Here is a 16,656-nt window from a genome sequence, read left to right on the forward strand (position 1 = left end):
TCCCACGCAGCGTCCTGAGTGTAACTGTGGGCAATGTTTTCTTTTTTTCTCATCAACATCATTTTCTCTTAGATCAGCAAGATGAATTAAAGGAGAGATAGGCTTAAAGGGGTAAATGTCCAAGATGTTGGAACAAAAAAACCAATGCTATTAAATGTGAATTTAGGGGCTAATAGGAAATATATTCAGTAGTTTTTAAAATAGTTGTACACAGCATTTGCTCATAGGAATTTCAAGTTTGAAGTAGTGTGAATATAACAAAAACTTTTCAAATTTGTAAAAATTTGGAGATAAAACTTGCTATACAGAGCATGCAAAGAAGTCCTTGAGAGGAAAAACTGCTGTGTTTTTTTTTCCCCACTTACTGCTTTTAAGTAGTCCTTTACAACTCTGGGTGACAGTATTGGAAATCTGTGTTTATGTGGCCTCTGCTGAAGCTGTGAGCACATCCTCTTAGATTTTGCACCCTTTGGTATCAGAATGTGGCACGTTGCTTTCAACTGCAGAATGTCCGTATAGCTGTCTGGAGTGGAGACGCTCTGACCACACTGGAACCATTTTCTTAAAATGACCGCAGAGACTTCCTGGCGCCTGGGAGATGCCTGCCTCCTGCCTCCTGCCTCCTGCCATGGTTTGGTGGGAAGTGAGTCAGTGGGTCCTGAATCCGTGCTAGGGACGGATGCTGACAGACGAGCCACATGGGGTGTCTTTATGGGAAGATCTCCTTTATCAAGGATATTAGTTGACACTCGGGGACAAGAGGCAAGTTTCCTTTCTCGGGCTTTTTCTTTTTCAAAGTGTCAGAGAACGCCACTCCCGTCTCAGCCACTGAGGTCAGAGGGCTGGATCCCTGTTTATATTTGGCCAGTGGAGGGATGCTGAAACACACACAGCCACCAGAGGGCCTCTCCCTCACACCGTCCTTCATCACCACCGGCCCTTTCTGATTGTCCCGTTAAATTTGCGAGCTGTCAAGGACAAACTTCAACCGCTCTGTATTTTTTTAAGGGGAAACCTCTGGCCAGCTCAGCACATTAGTGATACTGATGGGATTATTCTGTATCATTTACAATTTTTGAAACTCACATTACCCCCACTCCAAAGCAGGGCTGAAACTCCTACTATGCCCCCATCATTTAGAATTCTTCTAATCCACAGGAAAGATCTCTGGGTTTTACAATTCTTCCCAAGTCGAGTAAAGCTCACTGGAACACATCCAAGTTGTTTCTTGTAAGAAGGCTGGTTTTGGTTGAGATGGGCTTGGTGGAGAGCTAGGTTATGAGGTAGAAGCACCACTTCCTAGTAGTGTGATCTTAGGTGTGGGTCTACCCCCCCCCCCCCCATTCAGTTCCCCCTTCTGCAGAGAGGCCGATAATACCTACCCTACAGTGAAATGAGATCATGTAAGAAGCATGAACTGTGACTCACAGCAAGCATTCAGTGGGTGGTGGTACTAACATTTTCATATATCCATTCCCGTTTGTTTTTCCTATGGATGACCTTCAACTTTGCCCTTCCGAAACGCATCTCTACTGGTGGATAAAGAGAGCTCATTCATTTGCAGGTTACCCAAGGATGGTGACTTCTACTCCACGAACCTCTGAATCCTTGTGATCTCTTATTTTTCCTGGTTTGCTTCCCTCCATGATATTTATGTTCTTCCTTGTGTAGGTATTAATTGAAAAGGACTGGATCTCCTTTGGCCATAAGTTTAATCACAGGTAAGAAATATTTAAAAATCTGTTTTAAATGCTTAGGATTAAAAAATGTTTTAAGTTCTCAATTAACTGGGGGCAATAGCTTTATAGTTTTAAGTGTCTTTGTGTCTCTTCATCAAAAAGTTAAAATTCCGTTGTATACGTTGTATCCCAGATGAATGAAGTTCTGAGTACTTCTGATGAGAATGCTCTAGATTCCATTCTGAAGGGCAGACATGCACGTTAAGCTGCAAGTTGTGAAAGGCTACGGAAGTTTTCTCTGATCTTTCACTGAGGGAGTCCATTTGGGTTGTCCTGGGGCACTTGTGTCCTGGGTGACGTCTCTGGGGAGGAAACGCATGACAGCGGCCGAGGCTTTGCAGCCAGACAGATGCAGACTGTGGCATGTACCAGCTGTGAGGCCTTGAGTGTCTGTCCCCTCTGAGCATCGGCATCCCCATCTGTGAAACGGGGCCACCCTCCCATCCCACAGGTTCTAGCAAGGGTTTTTTAAAAGTATCCTTAAGTAGCCTGACTCCTTGCCTGCCCCGTATATTGGGCTTTCAGATGCACAGAAGCTACTGTTTTGGGAGACCCCAGCCGCATTTTGTTGGTGTGGATGATGATGCCTGACTTGTGTTCTCAACTCCAAAATGTTAAATGTTATAGCTGGTGTACTCTAGCCCTTTGTGTTAAAGTTTAAATTTAGGCAGCATGCTAATAATTTAATTAGGTACTTACTTTTCCAGGAAAGCAAAATTATTCCATTTTACAAATGAATTAAAGCCTCCAAACAATTAAGTAACCTTAAGATCATTGTTTTGGGGTTCTGGCTGTATGTGCTAAGCAGTTAAAATCTCTGATAGAGGACATATGGACAGAAAGAATTGGGAAATGCTGAAGACTAGATGGATAACGGAAAGAGTATATTAGGCAATCCTTTTTAAAGATTTTTTTTTAGGTGAGTAGAACTGAAACTCTTGATAAGTTTCCAGACAATTTCTAATGTTTCCATTCTCGAAAAAAAAGTAAACCAATCCTTACTCATTTCTATTCAAGTTGATCATCCATTGCTGAGATGAGGTTCTAAATTATTTTATACCTGATGGCAGTCAAATTACCCCTTTTGTATTCTTTCCGAAATGCATACAACAGTGTAAGAGACTACTCTTTTATTTAGAGTCTGATCTCTTGAAAGTAGTTTCAAGATTCTCTGATGTACTCTTGAAAAACAAGGATGTGAGCGATATAAAGGTATATTAGAATCTGTGGTCACGTGGAAATAATTAAATGCTGTTTTAGTACTGTTCTAGAAACAGAAATATCTCTAGAAACTTGGGAAACCACAATTTTTTAAAAAGTTGTCTTTACTTATTCCTTCCCTCCAAAACAATGCAAAAGTGAAAAACTCTAAAGTTGCTTAGATAATTCACTAATTGAAACAAAGTGAAGGTTTATTCAAAAGTTCTAATGTACCCTTCCCCCCCCCCAATATATTTTTATTGATTTCAAAGAGGAAAGGAGAGAGAGAAACATCAATGATGCGAGAGAATCACTCATCAGCTGCCTCCTGTACGACCCTTATTGGGGATCGAGCCCACAACCCAGGCATGTGCCCTGAATGGGATCTAACAGTGGTTCATAAGTTGAGGCTTAACCATTGAGCAACACCAGCCAGGCTTTAGTGTACTTTTAAAATTTAATGTACTTTTAACATGAGTGTTTCCTTTCTTTACCGAAATCTTCACTACTAAGTTTCTCCTGAAATTGAAATTTTAAGTTATTTTTTTCCCACTTCTTTGGATTTATAAGCTAAGATTTACTTAGGAACGATGGTTGCTTTTATGGTTGGTTTTTTTATTTATATTATAGCTTTCTAATTAAAAAAGCAAACAAAATAACTGGCTATAAAAATTTTCTAATACTTTATTTTATAGATATGGCAATCTAGACGGTGATCCAAAAGAAATCTCTCCAGTTATTGACCAGTTCATCGAGTGTGTCTGGCAGTTAATGGAACAATTTCCCTGTGCATTTGAGTTCAATGAGCGGTTTCTGATTCACATTCAACATCACATATATTCCTGCCAGTTTGGAAACTTCCTATGTAACAGTCAAAAGGAGAGACGAGAACTCAAGTAAGTGTTTTGGTATTTAATTTTGTGACTGAGAATTTCAGATGCCCTTTCATAACGTGGAAGACCATTTTAGCCACACACCTATACTGACGGATTCAAGCTCTTTCCTTTTTCCTGACATACTGCTTCATAAATGAATCATCCAACACAGGTAGGTACAAGTTTATTTCCCCTAGCTTCTTCCTGATATCCACACAGGCTGGCAGACCTGGCACACTAACATTGAAAGGAAACTTCTAGAGTCAAAGAAAGTGATTTTTGCATTTAAAAGGAAACAGACCTCTTGGGTAGGTATAATCACATAAGGATGGTAAATATAACTGGGAAAGTAAAATTGAAACTCTCTTATTTAGGCTAAAACTGTATTGTCCTATCCAGGGGGGAAAAATAGATGAAATGTAAACTTTAAATAAATTGTAAAGTAGAAAACTTAAAAACAGCAAAGTGATTTATGAACTGCAAGTGAGAGAAAATGTTTGAAATTCTCATAAAGTTACAATGATTTTAACTGTGGTCTATATAATATCAGATTTAATTTTGGAAATGGTCTGTTCACATAAAATGGGCTGAACAGAAAGAAAATGACCTTTTCTCGTGGATGCTAGTTAGCTTCTGCAAGGAACTTCAAGTGTGCTTACTGGTCGATGGTAATGACTTGGAAGCAGCGGACTGTGCCCGTCAAGCTTGCTATGTTCCTGGACAGTTTTGTGCTTTGCTGTGATAGACTAGCCACTTTAGTGGTACGTGTTTGGGTTTGAATCCCGGCTGTTCCACTCACTAGCTATGCGACTTTGGGAAACTATTTAATCTCTTTCAGCCCCAGTTTTCTTATCTGTAAGACAGACATATTTCACAGGAATTCAGTGAGGATTAAATGAGAGAAAACATAGATGCATTTAAATAATACCTGGCAAAGAATAAAAGTTTATGACTATTTAGGGTAAAAAAAAAATTACATAGTTTTATTTTACACTCAGTACAGAGAGCAGAGGAGCTGCGATTAGTGCTGTGCTACGCCATGAAAACGAAGTGTAAATTTCCCTGCTACAGAACACAAACATGTGATACTTAGATAATTACTGTTCCCTTTCTAGCTTTAATATTACACTAGAGGCCCCGTGCACTCAGGGGGGAGGGAGGGATCCCACGGCCCGGATTGCGAGAGGGCACAGGCCAAGCCGAGGGACCCCACCGGTGCACAATTGGGGCGAGGGAGGGACCGCGGGAGGGCTCCAGGGCATGTCCGGCCCGTCTCGCTCAGACCCGATCGGCCAGACCCCAGCAGCAAGCTAACCTACCTGTCGGAGTGTCTGCCCTCTGGTAGGCAGTGCATGTCATAGCGACTGGTCAACCAGTCGACTGTCTGCCCCCTGGTGGTCAGTGCATGTCATAGCGAGCAGTTGAGCGGCCTTAGTCTATCATTAGCATATTACACTTTGATTGGTTGAATGGCCAACCAGACACTTAGCATATTAGGCTTTTATTATTACACTACAGGCCCGATGCACGAAATTTATGCAAGAGTAGGCCTTCCTTCCCCCAGCTGCCAGCACCAGCTTCCCTCACAGCCCTGGCTTCGTCTAGGACATCCAGTCTAATTAGCATATTATGCTTTTATTATTATAGCATAGTCTACTATTTATAAGCATCAAGATAGCCCTGGCCAGGTAGCTCAGTTGGTTAGAGCATCGTCTCGATATGCCAAGGTTGTGGGTTTGACACCCAGTCAGGGCACATACAAGCAACTACTGAATGCATGAATGGGTGGAACAACAAACTGATGTTTCTCTCTCTCAAAAAAAAGAACCAAAATAGGTCATTTTCAAGCTTATTTTCTTTACAACAGAATTCAAGAAAGAACATACTCTTTATGGGCTCACCTGTGGAAGAATCGGGCTGACTACATGAATCCTCTCTTTAGAGCTGATCACAGTCAGACCCAGGGAATCCTTCGTCTCCCCACAACGCCATGCAACTTCATGTACAAGTAGGTGAACCTCTGGGACCTTACTAGGAAGGGTTATGGCTCAGAGCTGGCACTGTTTAATACTGCAGGCCAAAGGGCAGGAAACACTGAGCTTCAAGGCTTTTTTGGACACAAAGTACAACGAAGGAGGATGCTTTAATATCTGACCTGGTTTTGTGCCAGTGTCTCCTCTCCCTCGACTTTCTCCTAAATAGGAAATTATCTTAGAAGTTCATGTTCTGTAATAATGATATCTTAGAAATGTAAGTTCTAATTTAATTAAAAGTGAAAGGCGGGGTGAGGGGAGAAAGGAAAGATGGTGGAATAAGCCAAGTGTCTTGTAAGTTAAATGTAGACTCACAACATAGTTTACCTTTTTTCTCTGCTGAATTGACTGTGCTTTGGGATGAGGAGAGAAGGGTGGCATCCTACAGTCTCCTAGTACATACGAGGCATGTATGTTATATTTTGTCCTTTGTTTCTTGTGTAGGCTTGTACAGTACAGAAGGATGACTCGGGTCAGCACAAATGCAGATAGAATGAGAAACCATTCCTTCTCCCTCTCCACGCCCAACACTCACAGCTTTTCTTCCTCTATAGTTTTTATTCCTTGATTAGTTTTTGTTCTTAATTATTTCAAGCTCATAATTATCCCAGAATTTTATAGCAGAATATTAACTCTATCATATAAAGAATTGCCTCCATGTTTTTGTGTAAAACAGCAGTTTTGAGGGCTGCTGACACACTGCAATCAATTAGTTTTATTAACAGCCAGTCAGCAAATGTATGACTGAGGATCAAGCCCTGCTATAGGAACTGTGGATAAAACAATGAACGACCCTGTCTCTGCCCTCAAAGTACTTTTCTAAGTAAAGAGTAGGCCCACGATGTCCCTGATTCTCACTGGCATTCCAGTTTGCACTGTTGTGTAGGATAAAAAGGGGGAACATTCATTGCAAATGCAAATGTAAATTTTTGGTGGTTATGGTAAAACAAGCTAAATCCTCAAATTTACAAGGTTCTTTTTCCAAGTTTACTTCAAAACAAAGAGCCATTTTCTTAAACCAAAAATAGAAAAGAGAGAAAATAGTAACATGTGGTACTTCAATCTATTTTAAAAAATGATAGGCCTTCTAACTCAATACCATATATAAAATTCATGGATTTATTCCAAAGAAGTTTACTGATCCCCCAAAAGGAAAATATCAACACGAAATTATTACCTTGAGTGGCTTCTTGAGCCCAGGACTTGCACTTGGTGACTATTAGGGCTGTGGGACTGGGGGATGGGAGATGCCCGAGAGGCCCTGCGCCTGTGAATTCACAGTATGACATGGTTGCCTCATGGAGCTCTGCTGTCCCTTCCAGGTTCTGGAGTGGCATGTACAACCGATTTGAGAAGGGGCTGCAGCCCCGACAGTCGGTCACCGACTACCTCATGGCGGTGAAGGAGGAAACGCAGCAGCTGGAGGAAGAGCTGGAGGCCCTAGAAGAGGTGAGGCACTTTCCTAACCATTGCAGCTCCATGGAAGCCTGTCAGGACTCAGGATATGTGAGACGCAGCCACACATTTCGTATTTTTAGCCAGTGGATAATCTGAAACACAGCCCCTCCCGACCCCCAGGTGAGCACCCAGAAAACGGGAGCCCAAACCTAAGCAGCACTGAATACATTCGGACATTCAGACATCTGGTTTGAGGCTCACTTCCACAGTGCGCTGAACTACTCAGCTGTTCCCGCAACAGGTCAGGATTTTTTGTTGCTGTTATTTGGGAGCACTAAAATGAATTATTTCTGGAGAATTAATTACTAGTACTTAATGAGATAAAAAAAAATCCTGGTGCCAGAGCTCTGAGCCTAGAGATTCTGATGGAGAATGTTTAGAGTGCCCTGAGACTTGTCATAGGGCGGAGAGACCTTGAATTAAAGAACATATGTAGTTAATAATGAGGCACAAGTTAGGTTTTTAGAATTTCGGAGTTGTGATAAAAGCTTTGCCATTCAAAGTCCACTCATGTCATCACTGGGTCAGTTTTATCTACTCTTCCCAAAGATATCTAAGCTTTAGGAAAAGCTGATGATCCTATTAATCTATTCCAGTATTCTTTTTATTAAAATACTAATAAAAATTACTTAACTCTCTAAAAGCACTGTAATCAAAACCTCTCACTCTTTTTTCCTTATAACAAACTTCCTTAGCCTTACACATGAGTTTTTCCCACACTCCAGTCTAACCTACCTTTTACACTTCATTCTCCACTACTCCCCTTGCTCAAATTTAACCATTCTCTGCTTCTTATACATAACGGACACCTTCCTTCCTTCCTTCGTGTTTTTCTACTCACTGTCCCTCCTGCCAGAATGCTCTAACCATCACGTCCAAGTTGAATTTCTTCAGTCCTGTGCATGCTCCCTCCTCCCTGCAGCTTCCTCTGATCTCTTCCCTCTAACGGTTAGTCTAACCACAGCACCCTGCCCTCTGAAATTTCTGCATCTTCTAAATTCCTATATTACAGGAACTCTGCCTCTACACAAAATTCCCTCTAGCTGGATCTGTACTGCCTAGTACATTAGGTCCTCGGGTTACATCGGAGATCCGTTCCTACAGCGCGACATAGGCGATTTTCGCCCTAGGTCGGAACCCACCTACATAAGCACCTACGTCACTCACATGGAGCACATACACAGCAGTAATGAAGTGAAACAGTAAAAAATTTTTAAAAGAAAGATAATTCATGACCTTTACTTGTGGTAAATAATAAAAAAAAATAAAGCACATATGTACATACGTCGAAATAACGGCACTTTTTAAAAAATAAATGGGAGGTGGCGATGTAACCATGAAATGACATACGTCGAGTCCAACGTAACCCAAGGCCTGCCTGTACAGTACTTTGACACATAACTTAATATGAATGCTTTTTGAATGAATATCTCCCTCGCTGACATCAAAGGATGAAGACTAGTAAAATGCATTCCGAACAATCCAAATGTCCATCACCTGGTCAATGGGTAAACAAAATGTGGCATATAGGGATAGAAAGGATGGCTACTGACTACCAGGTGCCTTCCTGTTACTGATTTTGCATTTTATAGAAAACAATGCTGAGGCAGGTATTATCATCCTTATATTACAGATGAAGAAACCAAGCCTCACAGGACCTAATTATTTTGTCCAAAGTCATACTGTACCTTTGAACCCAAGTCCTAAATCCCCTGTCCTTAACATTAAACTCAGCTGGAAGGTAATGATTACTAAAGGCATGCATATGTAAAAAAGATAGATTATTTGTGATTTTCCCTGAAATTATTTCCTTTTTAGAGGTTGGAGAAAATCCAAAAAGTCCAGTTAAATTGCTCCAAAGTGAAGAGCAAGCCAAGTGAGCCCAGCAAACCCTCGGGGTTTTCCACCTCGGACAACAGCGCAGCCAACACTCCCCAGGACTACAGTGGGAACATGAAGTCATTCCCGTCCAGGAGCCCCTCCCAAGGCGACGAAGACTCCGCTCTGATCCTAACCCAGGACAACTTGAAAAGCTCAGATCCAGACCTGTCCGCCAACAGCGATCAGGAGTCCGGAGTGGAGGATCTAAGCTGCCGCTCTCCGAGCGGAGGGGAGTGTGCGCCTAGCGAGGACAGCGCCAAGGACCGGGACTCTGACGAAGCCGTGTTCCTAATGGCCTGAAGCTTCACTCTGGAGTTCCAACACAAAGGACATGCAAGAAACACCTTCCAAAATAAGGGAACAGTGCAATTTAAGATAAAAAATAACTCAAGAAATGGTACGTGTAATCGATAATTATAAAATACTAGAGGCCCATTGCACAAAAATTCGTGCAAGAGTAGGCCTTCCTTCCCCCGGCTGTCAGTACCGGCTTCCCCCCCAGCCCCAGCTTTGTCAGAAAGGAAGTCCAGAATGATGTCCGGGAGACGTCTGGTCTAATTAGCATCTTACCCTTTTATTATTATAGATAGCAATGAAGGGGTGGGGGAAGTCCAACTCTTAGTTTCCTTAGCTGTTGAAGAACAGGAAGTAGACATTTCTTTTGTGTCAAATAAATATTAAGGATATTATCCCATTTCGAAAATCATTCTAGTCTATGAAAGTTTTTATTCACTACAGAACAATGAATGACCTCTAAGGTTATCTACATAAAACTTCCTGGTCACAGCATGCATGTGCTCAGCTCAAAAAGTGCTCTGACCCTTTGCCTGCACACCCGTTATCTTCATTTTTCCCACTTACTCTATTTCCTGATGCATATTTTATTTCCTAAGACATTTGACGTATTATCCTTCCTGCCTGTCATAAATACTTCTAACAGAGGGCGGTGTTGAGATGTAACCTTTTGATTAATAGGTCTATTTTGTATAACTGAGGAGCTTTGTAATTGCTTCAGCTTATCTTTCAGGTTTCATGATCACTCTAACTTTTCCTTAGATAATATTTTTTGAATTGTTTTAATTTTGCCTTTTTTTGGAATATCTTATTTCTCCTCACCTTTTAAAAAATGCTAACACTTATAACTCACTTTTTCCTCTAACACGGGTCTAATACCTAATAAAGTAGAAGCAACATTTACTCTCTGGTTAGTGAATATGAATTCAGAGCATATTAGCTTTCTTATTAACAAGCTCTGATTACTAGTCCAAAAACTATATTACCAAGACAGTGTGGATCAACCATCACTGAAGTGTAACAGTGTAAAGTTAGTAGGTAATTTTTTTTAAATATACAGTTTTATTGATTTCAGAGAGGAATAGAGAGCGAGTGAGAGATAGAAACATCAATGATGAGAATCATGGATCAGCTGCCTCCTGCATGCCCCACACGGGGGATCGAACCCTGACCTCCTGGTTCATAGACTGACACTCAACCACTGATCCATGGCAGTAGGCAATATTTCAATGAGGGAAAATCCCAATGAAGAACTAGAGAATTTGGTTGTTCCTACTTAACCAATGGAATAAGTTCTGCCACTTCGGAAACTGTACATGGTTAACATGTTTTAAATTACATTGTTCTGTCTCTGACTGCTGGATTAGATCTGCAAAGCTTGTTTTTACTAAAATGCACATCTGAAGCAGAATCATTCCCCTGACAATTGAAATGGGACTTTACTGGGTGACCTAAACTTCTGTTCTGAAGAAATATCTAGTGAAAAAAAAGTTGCCTTGTTGGGCAGAGATAAATATAAGAAGAAAATATAGCCATAAAGTTACAAAAAGAGTCACTTAATTCCTGTTACAGTAACAGAACCAAAATTCACACAGGCATACTCAAATGCAGACTTTTTCCATCCTGGATGACTTATATAGCCTATATCTGAACTAACGTGTCTGTGTTTTAAATGCTGACAGTGATGATTAAACTCCTCTTTTTAATAACTGGGTTGTAAGGAGATTATCCAATGCATTCATTTTGGAAGGAGAAACCAAGCTATGTTAACTGGTTTAGAATAAAACTGGAATAGTTTAAGTTTAAAGAACAAACATATACGACCTAGCTGGTTTGGCTCAGTGGATAGAATTGGCCTGTGGACCAAAGGGTCCCGGGTTCGATTCCGGTCAAGGGCACGTACCTTGTTTGCAGGCTCCTCCCAGGTCGGGCCCTGGTCAGGGCGCGTGAAGGAGACAACCAATCGATGTTTCTGTCTTTCCCTCTCTCTTCCACTCCCTTTAAAATATCAATAGAAAATATCCTTGGGTGAGGAATAACAATAACAAAAGAGAACAAATATATTACGATGAATTACTTATGTGGCTGAAGAGACTATGTAAAAATTTTTTTGCTTTAGATAAGCACCTAAACCATGTCTTACTTTTATTTGTATAGTATTTCCACAATGCCTCACTCTTAGGTGTTAAATGATATTACTGGATCAAATGAACTGACATCCTTTTAGAATGGCTGTGGTCTGCTGGTGTCTTATTCTGAGATCTACTTGGTATATCAGAAAACTACCTGTTGGCAAAAGATTGGGACCACTATGCCCTCCGTTGCAGTGACCGCAGGGAAAACTGAAGCTCTACGGGCTGGAACAATAGGAAAGGTTTCTGAATACCCCAAAGACTCCGCCATAATCTTGTTACCTCACTTACCTGTAAATCCAGAGTTGTTATACCTTTCTCCTCTGGTCATTTTGAAGATCAAACGGCACACCCTTAGCACAGTGCGCGAAAGATAGGCAATTAGTGAAAGATAATTTCTTTATCCAAAGTCCATCTTTAAAGTCCATGTGAATACTAGCCATAACACAGACCAAATATTAAATATATTAGAACATAATTTTGTTCTTAAAATTCTATTGCCAAACACATTTTCTGGGTGAACAGAAAATGAAGAAAAGACAAACTGTACTGTATGCTGGTGTTTTAAATGACAAGCATACTGGGATGCATTTTAAACAAAGTATGCATCAGGCTGTTTTGTGATTTAGGTACTATTTACCATGCCTCGGGTATACAGTTGACGATTTTCTCATTAGCTTTTACAGCTATCCATTAAATGTGTTCATTCTGTAATATGGAATAGAGGCAAACTGCTGAACATAGTACAAGGGAAATGTAAAATTCAATTAAATTAACTATAAATTCAACCTCCTAAAATTAAATATTTCCTTTATTATTACAGCTTTTCTCTTATGAAAAGCTAACTCATAGTAAAGGTCAGAAAATTTCACTGACTTTCTAATTAGGTCCAGACTGATTATTTATTCACAAAAATTGTTTTTAACTTTAACATTAGTAATTTAGACAGCCTATTCTTATCCAACCACATTACATACGTCTATTAAAAAATTTGCATGAAAGTTTATGTTGGACCAGTTTAAATGAAAGACAGTTTTCTTCTATTAGGTGAAATATTTACCTGTACTGCTTCTTAAATGCATCTTTAGTTTTAATAATAAAACAATATATAAACAGCTGGTTTATTCTTTTGGTTTATTATACGTATTAAAAGTTACTTTCTTGAGATGGCACATTGGCAGGTTTAATGTTTACTGACACCTGGAATATTTAAAAGAAATTGTTTTTCAAAGTTTGATTATCCAGAAAGAAAGAAAAATAAGTCTTCCTACTGTTGAAAATAGTAATTTTTCATAAAAGGCTGAGAGGGAAAAAATCTAAACCAATAATTTTTTATAAAGAAATGAGGCATTTCAAATTAAAAATACAAATTTAAATGAAGTAATTTTATAAAATATCGAAACTAGCCAAAATTACATGCATAAGTAATCAATAAGAGAGGAGCAGTGGAACTTAAATATGATAGGATTTATCAATAATAAATAAACATTTTTAGTGCAAATAGCGCAGAAAATTTTCTCCAAGTCAAGATCATAGCTATCATTCTGATGTGTACAAAATCAGTCTGAGTTCTGTATACAATCTATACAGTATATCTGTGAAGTCAGCTGCTGTGATGAAGTGCCAATCTGCAAATCATAAATATAAATGTGCTTAGTTATGTGTCCCATTCCTCTTGCAGCAGTTCATGTATTCAGGAAAATCTAGAAAGAAAAGAAATTTTTAAAAAACCTAAGAAATTTTCATCCCTTTACATTTTCTTCTAAGATCTACCTTGATAACTTGACCACGAGGAAAAGAGGTGGGAAAGGATTCTAGCATGTTCATATAAGTAGCAACTGCTCAGTGCCCATCTCCTTCTCAAGCTGTGAGAAAGGCACACTTGATATTAATACTCAACCCTTGCCCTGGCTGGTATGGCTCAGTTGGTTGGGAGTTGGCTAGTGCCGCGGTTGCCAACAGGTGGTCCCTGAGGTCCAAAAGGTTGGCAACCGCTGGTCTAGTGCACCAAAAGGCTGCTGGTTCAAATCCTGGTCAGGGCACATGCTGGGGTTGTGGGCTCGGTCCTTGTAGGGAGCCTGCAGGAGGTAGCAGATCAATATTTTTTATTAATGCTTTTCTCTCTCTCCCTCGTCCTGCCTCTCTCTAAAAATCAGCATGATTTGTAAAATAAGTAGTTAAACAATACAATGCTGGCCCTAATCTTAAACACAACTACACTGAGAGAAGGGACAGGTGTACTGGAGATCAGAAATGCCCGTGACTTCCCTCCCTGTAGTCTGTTCCCTTCTAGGGGCCCTTCTACGCTCCCTTCAGTGCAGTTGAGTGGGCAGAGGACCACATGACACCAGTCTCCAAGCCAATCGGCTGAGGTCAGGATGGACACCACCCATCCCAGCCAATCTCTTTCCCAGGGATTTGTAGCGAGACCCCTGTCAGCCTCCCCTGGCTGCCTGAACTGTTGATGAAAGGGTGTAAGAAAGAGGAGCTGCTCTGGTTACTGTGGCCTTTAGTCATGTTTTCACTCTCTGGTGACTGAGTTGTACTTTCTTGTACTTAGTTCTACAATGTATCTCAGCATTACCCAATAACACAGCTTTTTAATTGTCGGGGTAGGAATGAGTTCTTACAACCAAATCATTCCCTGCCAAGACAGATGGAGAGGAAAAGGAAGGGTGTCCTGAGATCAAGTGAGAGCATGAACAAAGACATGGTGTAGACAAAAGAACATGACACATGAGATAACATAAGGGAAAAGTGGAAAATTAAAATGGGTAATCTCAAATATGTGGCAGATTATAGAAGGCTTAAAACCAGAGAAAAATTTGGCACTGATGCTGTCATTGCTAGGGGCCCATTATAGGTTCTAGCGTAGAGCAATTATATCATGAAGTGGTATTTTAGGAAGATTAGTCTGTCAGTCCTGTGCAGGAAGGAGAAACCCTGGCCAGGGGACTGGCCAGAATGTTATTGGAAAAATCCTCGTGTGAGATGGAAAGGAGACAGACTAGAAGTTCATTTTAAAGGAAGCAATGACAAAGGAAACTAATGAGGATATGGTATCCTCAGGAACCAATTATAGTTTACGATGCATCAGTAGTTATCAGATGTTGAAAAACTATTCATTTAAGCTGACATCACAGTGAGAAAACATCCAAAAGATTTTTTGTTGGCTATATGTATATGTATGTAACATTATGCTTAATATATAATATGTTACAGAGCATAAGAGCTATAATGATGGTGGTTTGCGTACAGCTGGCTCAACAGGCAGTGGTAAGCACACTTCAGTGACAGGACAGTCAGGCAATAGGCTTGAGACACAAGCTCTGGAATGCAACTTACCTACGAAGCGTGGAACTGGCTGTGCATCGCTATCACCTGCTGAAGTTTCTCTTCCTTGGCTCTTCTACAGTGGCAAACCTAGAAGATAAATCCTTTAAAATACCAGTCACTTCTCCAGCCACGTGCCAGTACTTCCTACATTATGACAGGATTCTATGTAGGATTCTTTTCACCTGTTGACACATTTTGATACTTAAGGCAGTCCAGAATTTAAGAATTAAAAATTAATTTTCTTTGGCAGATAACCTTTACCTATAAACTTCCAGAATGTAAAACAACTGATGCTTTCTGTCAGTTCTGATTATATATCAATATCTGTTTTTAAAATATGAAAATAAATCCTACCATTGTTAACCAGGAAGGTTAACAAACAAACACTTCAAGGTGCAGTTATATAGTACCAACGAACAACAGATGAAAAATCAATGCCTTACGAATGCTACAGCCATAGTTGTTAATGTACCTGAATTTCAATTTTCTCTCATGAAATATGGGGTAATAAAACCCGCCCCACCTTCCTTATATAGCACATGTTTTACTAAGTTTAGTAACAAAAGGTTATTTTTAAAATGTGATGTTTCAGGAAAATTAGGTAAATATATAGGACTTTATCAAAGGGCAAGATACTGCTAAGCAGACTTTGATTTTTCTTTAAATACTAGAGGCACAGCCCGCACGAAATCGTGCGCCAGTAGCTCGCTACTGCTTGCCTCAGCTGACCGCCCTGTCCCCCCCCCCCCCCCCCCCCGCCACAAGTAGCTCTCTGCCCCTGCGAGTAGCTCTGGCCCCGCCCACCCCGAGAGCCGCTGCTCATTTGGACAAGACGCCGTAATGGCCTTTTATGATAAAGATAATGGAAATACTAGTAATCATCAAACAGAAGTTATTCCAGAATGTTCTTAATAACATTTAAAAAATTAATCTCTATAGTGCATTCTCTTAGAATAACTGTGAAACAAGTTATTACAGGAGAATATTACAACTATTAAGCACATACTTAAAGCTAATTTACTAGCTTTACTTCAGAATGACACAACACTATCAGTTCTAAAAAAGACTATTATTTGATTTACCTGCTTGTGTACTCACAAGCAGCAGGTTTAGTGACAGAAGGATGCTATCATTTTCAAAGAGGCTCTTTCAGTTTTCTTTCATGGCACTCAAAACCCCAGCTCAGTAATGTGCTAACGTTTTTTTACTCATGAATATTTTGATATTACACTGCCACTTATCCTAACCGAAAAGTATTACATACTGTTCTCTTTTCCATGAAGCTACTGAGAAAATCATCGATTTCAGTTTTTCCCTCCAAGAAATCTTCAGCAATATTATCAGATTCTTCCTCAGCTTCATGTGCAGCTACTTTTAATCTTGCCTGTAGGGCACTCGCACTACAGCTCTGAAAAAGAAAATCAAGTATTATGTTAGCTCATAATGACCAGAAAAACTCCTTGGAGAGAAAGAAAACAAGGCAGAGGGAGGGAGAAGCAATTCGTTATATGCCTTACATAAGCTCTTTTTAAGGAAATCTGCTACCACCCAGGTCCTCAGTTTGGATACCTAACACAAGAGAGACCAATCCATTGGCGGCAAACTCTTAAATAAAAGAAACTGGGCAAATCATTGTCCTCTCTTAAAGAGTCAGCAATCAGATCATTGTGGTAGGCACCCTCTAAGATGATCCCCAATGAACCCCAAC

General features: G+C 40.1%; 2 protein-coding genes across 2 annotated transcripts in view; one reads left to right on the top strand and one right to left on the bottom strand.

Moving 5' to 3' along the window:
* The window catches only part of MTMR7 (myotubularin related protein 7), an 84,815-nt gene extending 72,199 nt beyond the window's left edge, over positions 1 to 12,616 (top strand). Inside the window, exons 10-14 of the mRNA XM_079779094.1 lie at positions 1,672 to 1,721; positions 3,635 to 3,835; positions 5,682 to 5,822; positions 7,170 to 7,296; positions 9,124 to 12,616. Of these exons, the coding sequence (XP_079635220.1) occupies positions 1,672 to 1,721; positions 3,635 to 3,835; positions 5,682 to 5,822; positions 7,170 to 7,296; positions 9,124 to 9,486 (882 nt within the window). The 3' untranslated portion in view covers positions 9,487 to 12,616. The remainder of the gene's footprint in view (positions 1 to 1,671; positions 1,722 to 3,634; positions 3,836 to 5,681; positions 5,823 to 7,169; positions 7,297 to 9,123) is intronic.
* Positions 12,617 to 12,729: 113 nt separating this feature from the next.
* VPS37A (VPS37A subunit of ESCRT-I) overlaps positions 12,730 to 16,656 on the bottom strand; it is a 28,366-nt gene continuing 24,439 nt past the window's right edge. Inside the window, exons 10-12 of the mRNA XM_079779095.1 lie at positions 16,213 to 16,356; positions 14,958 to 15,035; positions 12,730 to 13,315 (exon numbers count right to left, since the gene is read on the bottom strand). Of these exons, the coding sequence (XP_079635221.1) occupies positions 14,958 to 15,035; positions 16,213 to 16,356 (222 nt within the window). The 3' untranslated portion in view covers positions 12,730 to 13,315. The remainder of the gene's footprint in view (positions 13,316 to 14,957; positions 15,036 to 16,212; positions 16,357 to 16,656) is intronic.

This window comes from Cnephaeus nilssonii, assembly GCF_951640355.1.
Source record: "Cnephaeus nilssonii genome assembly, chromosome: 8".
NCBI classification, from domain to species: domain Eukaryota; kingdom Metazoa; phylum Chordata; class Mammalia; order Chiroptera; family Vespertilionidae; genus Cnephaeus; species Cnephaeus nilssonii.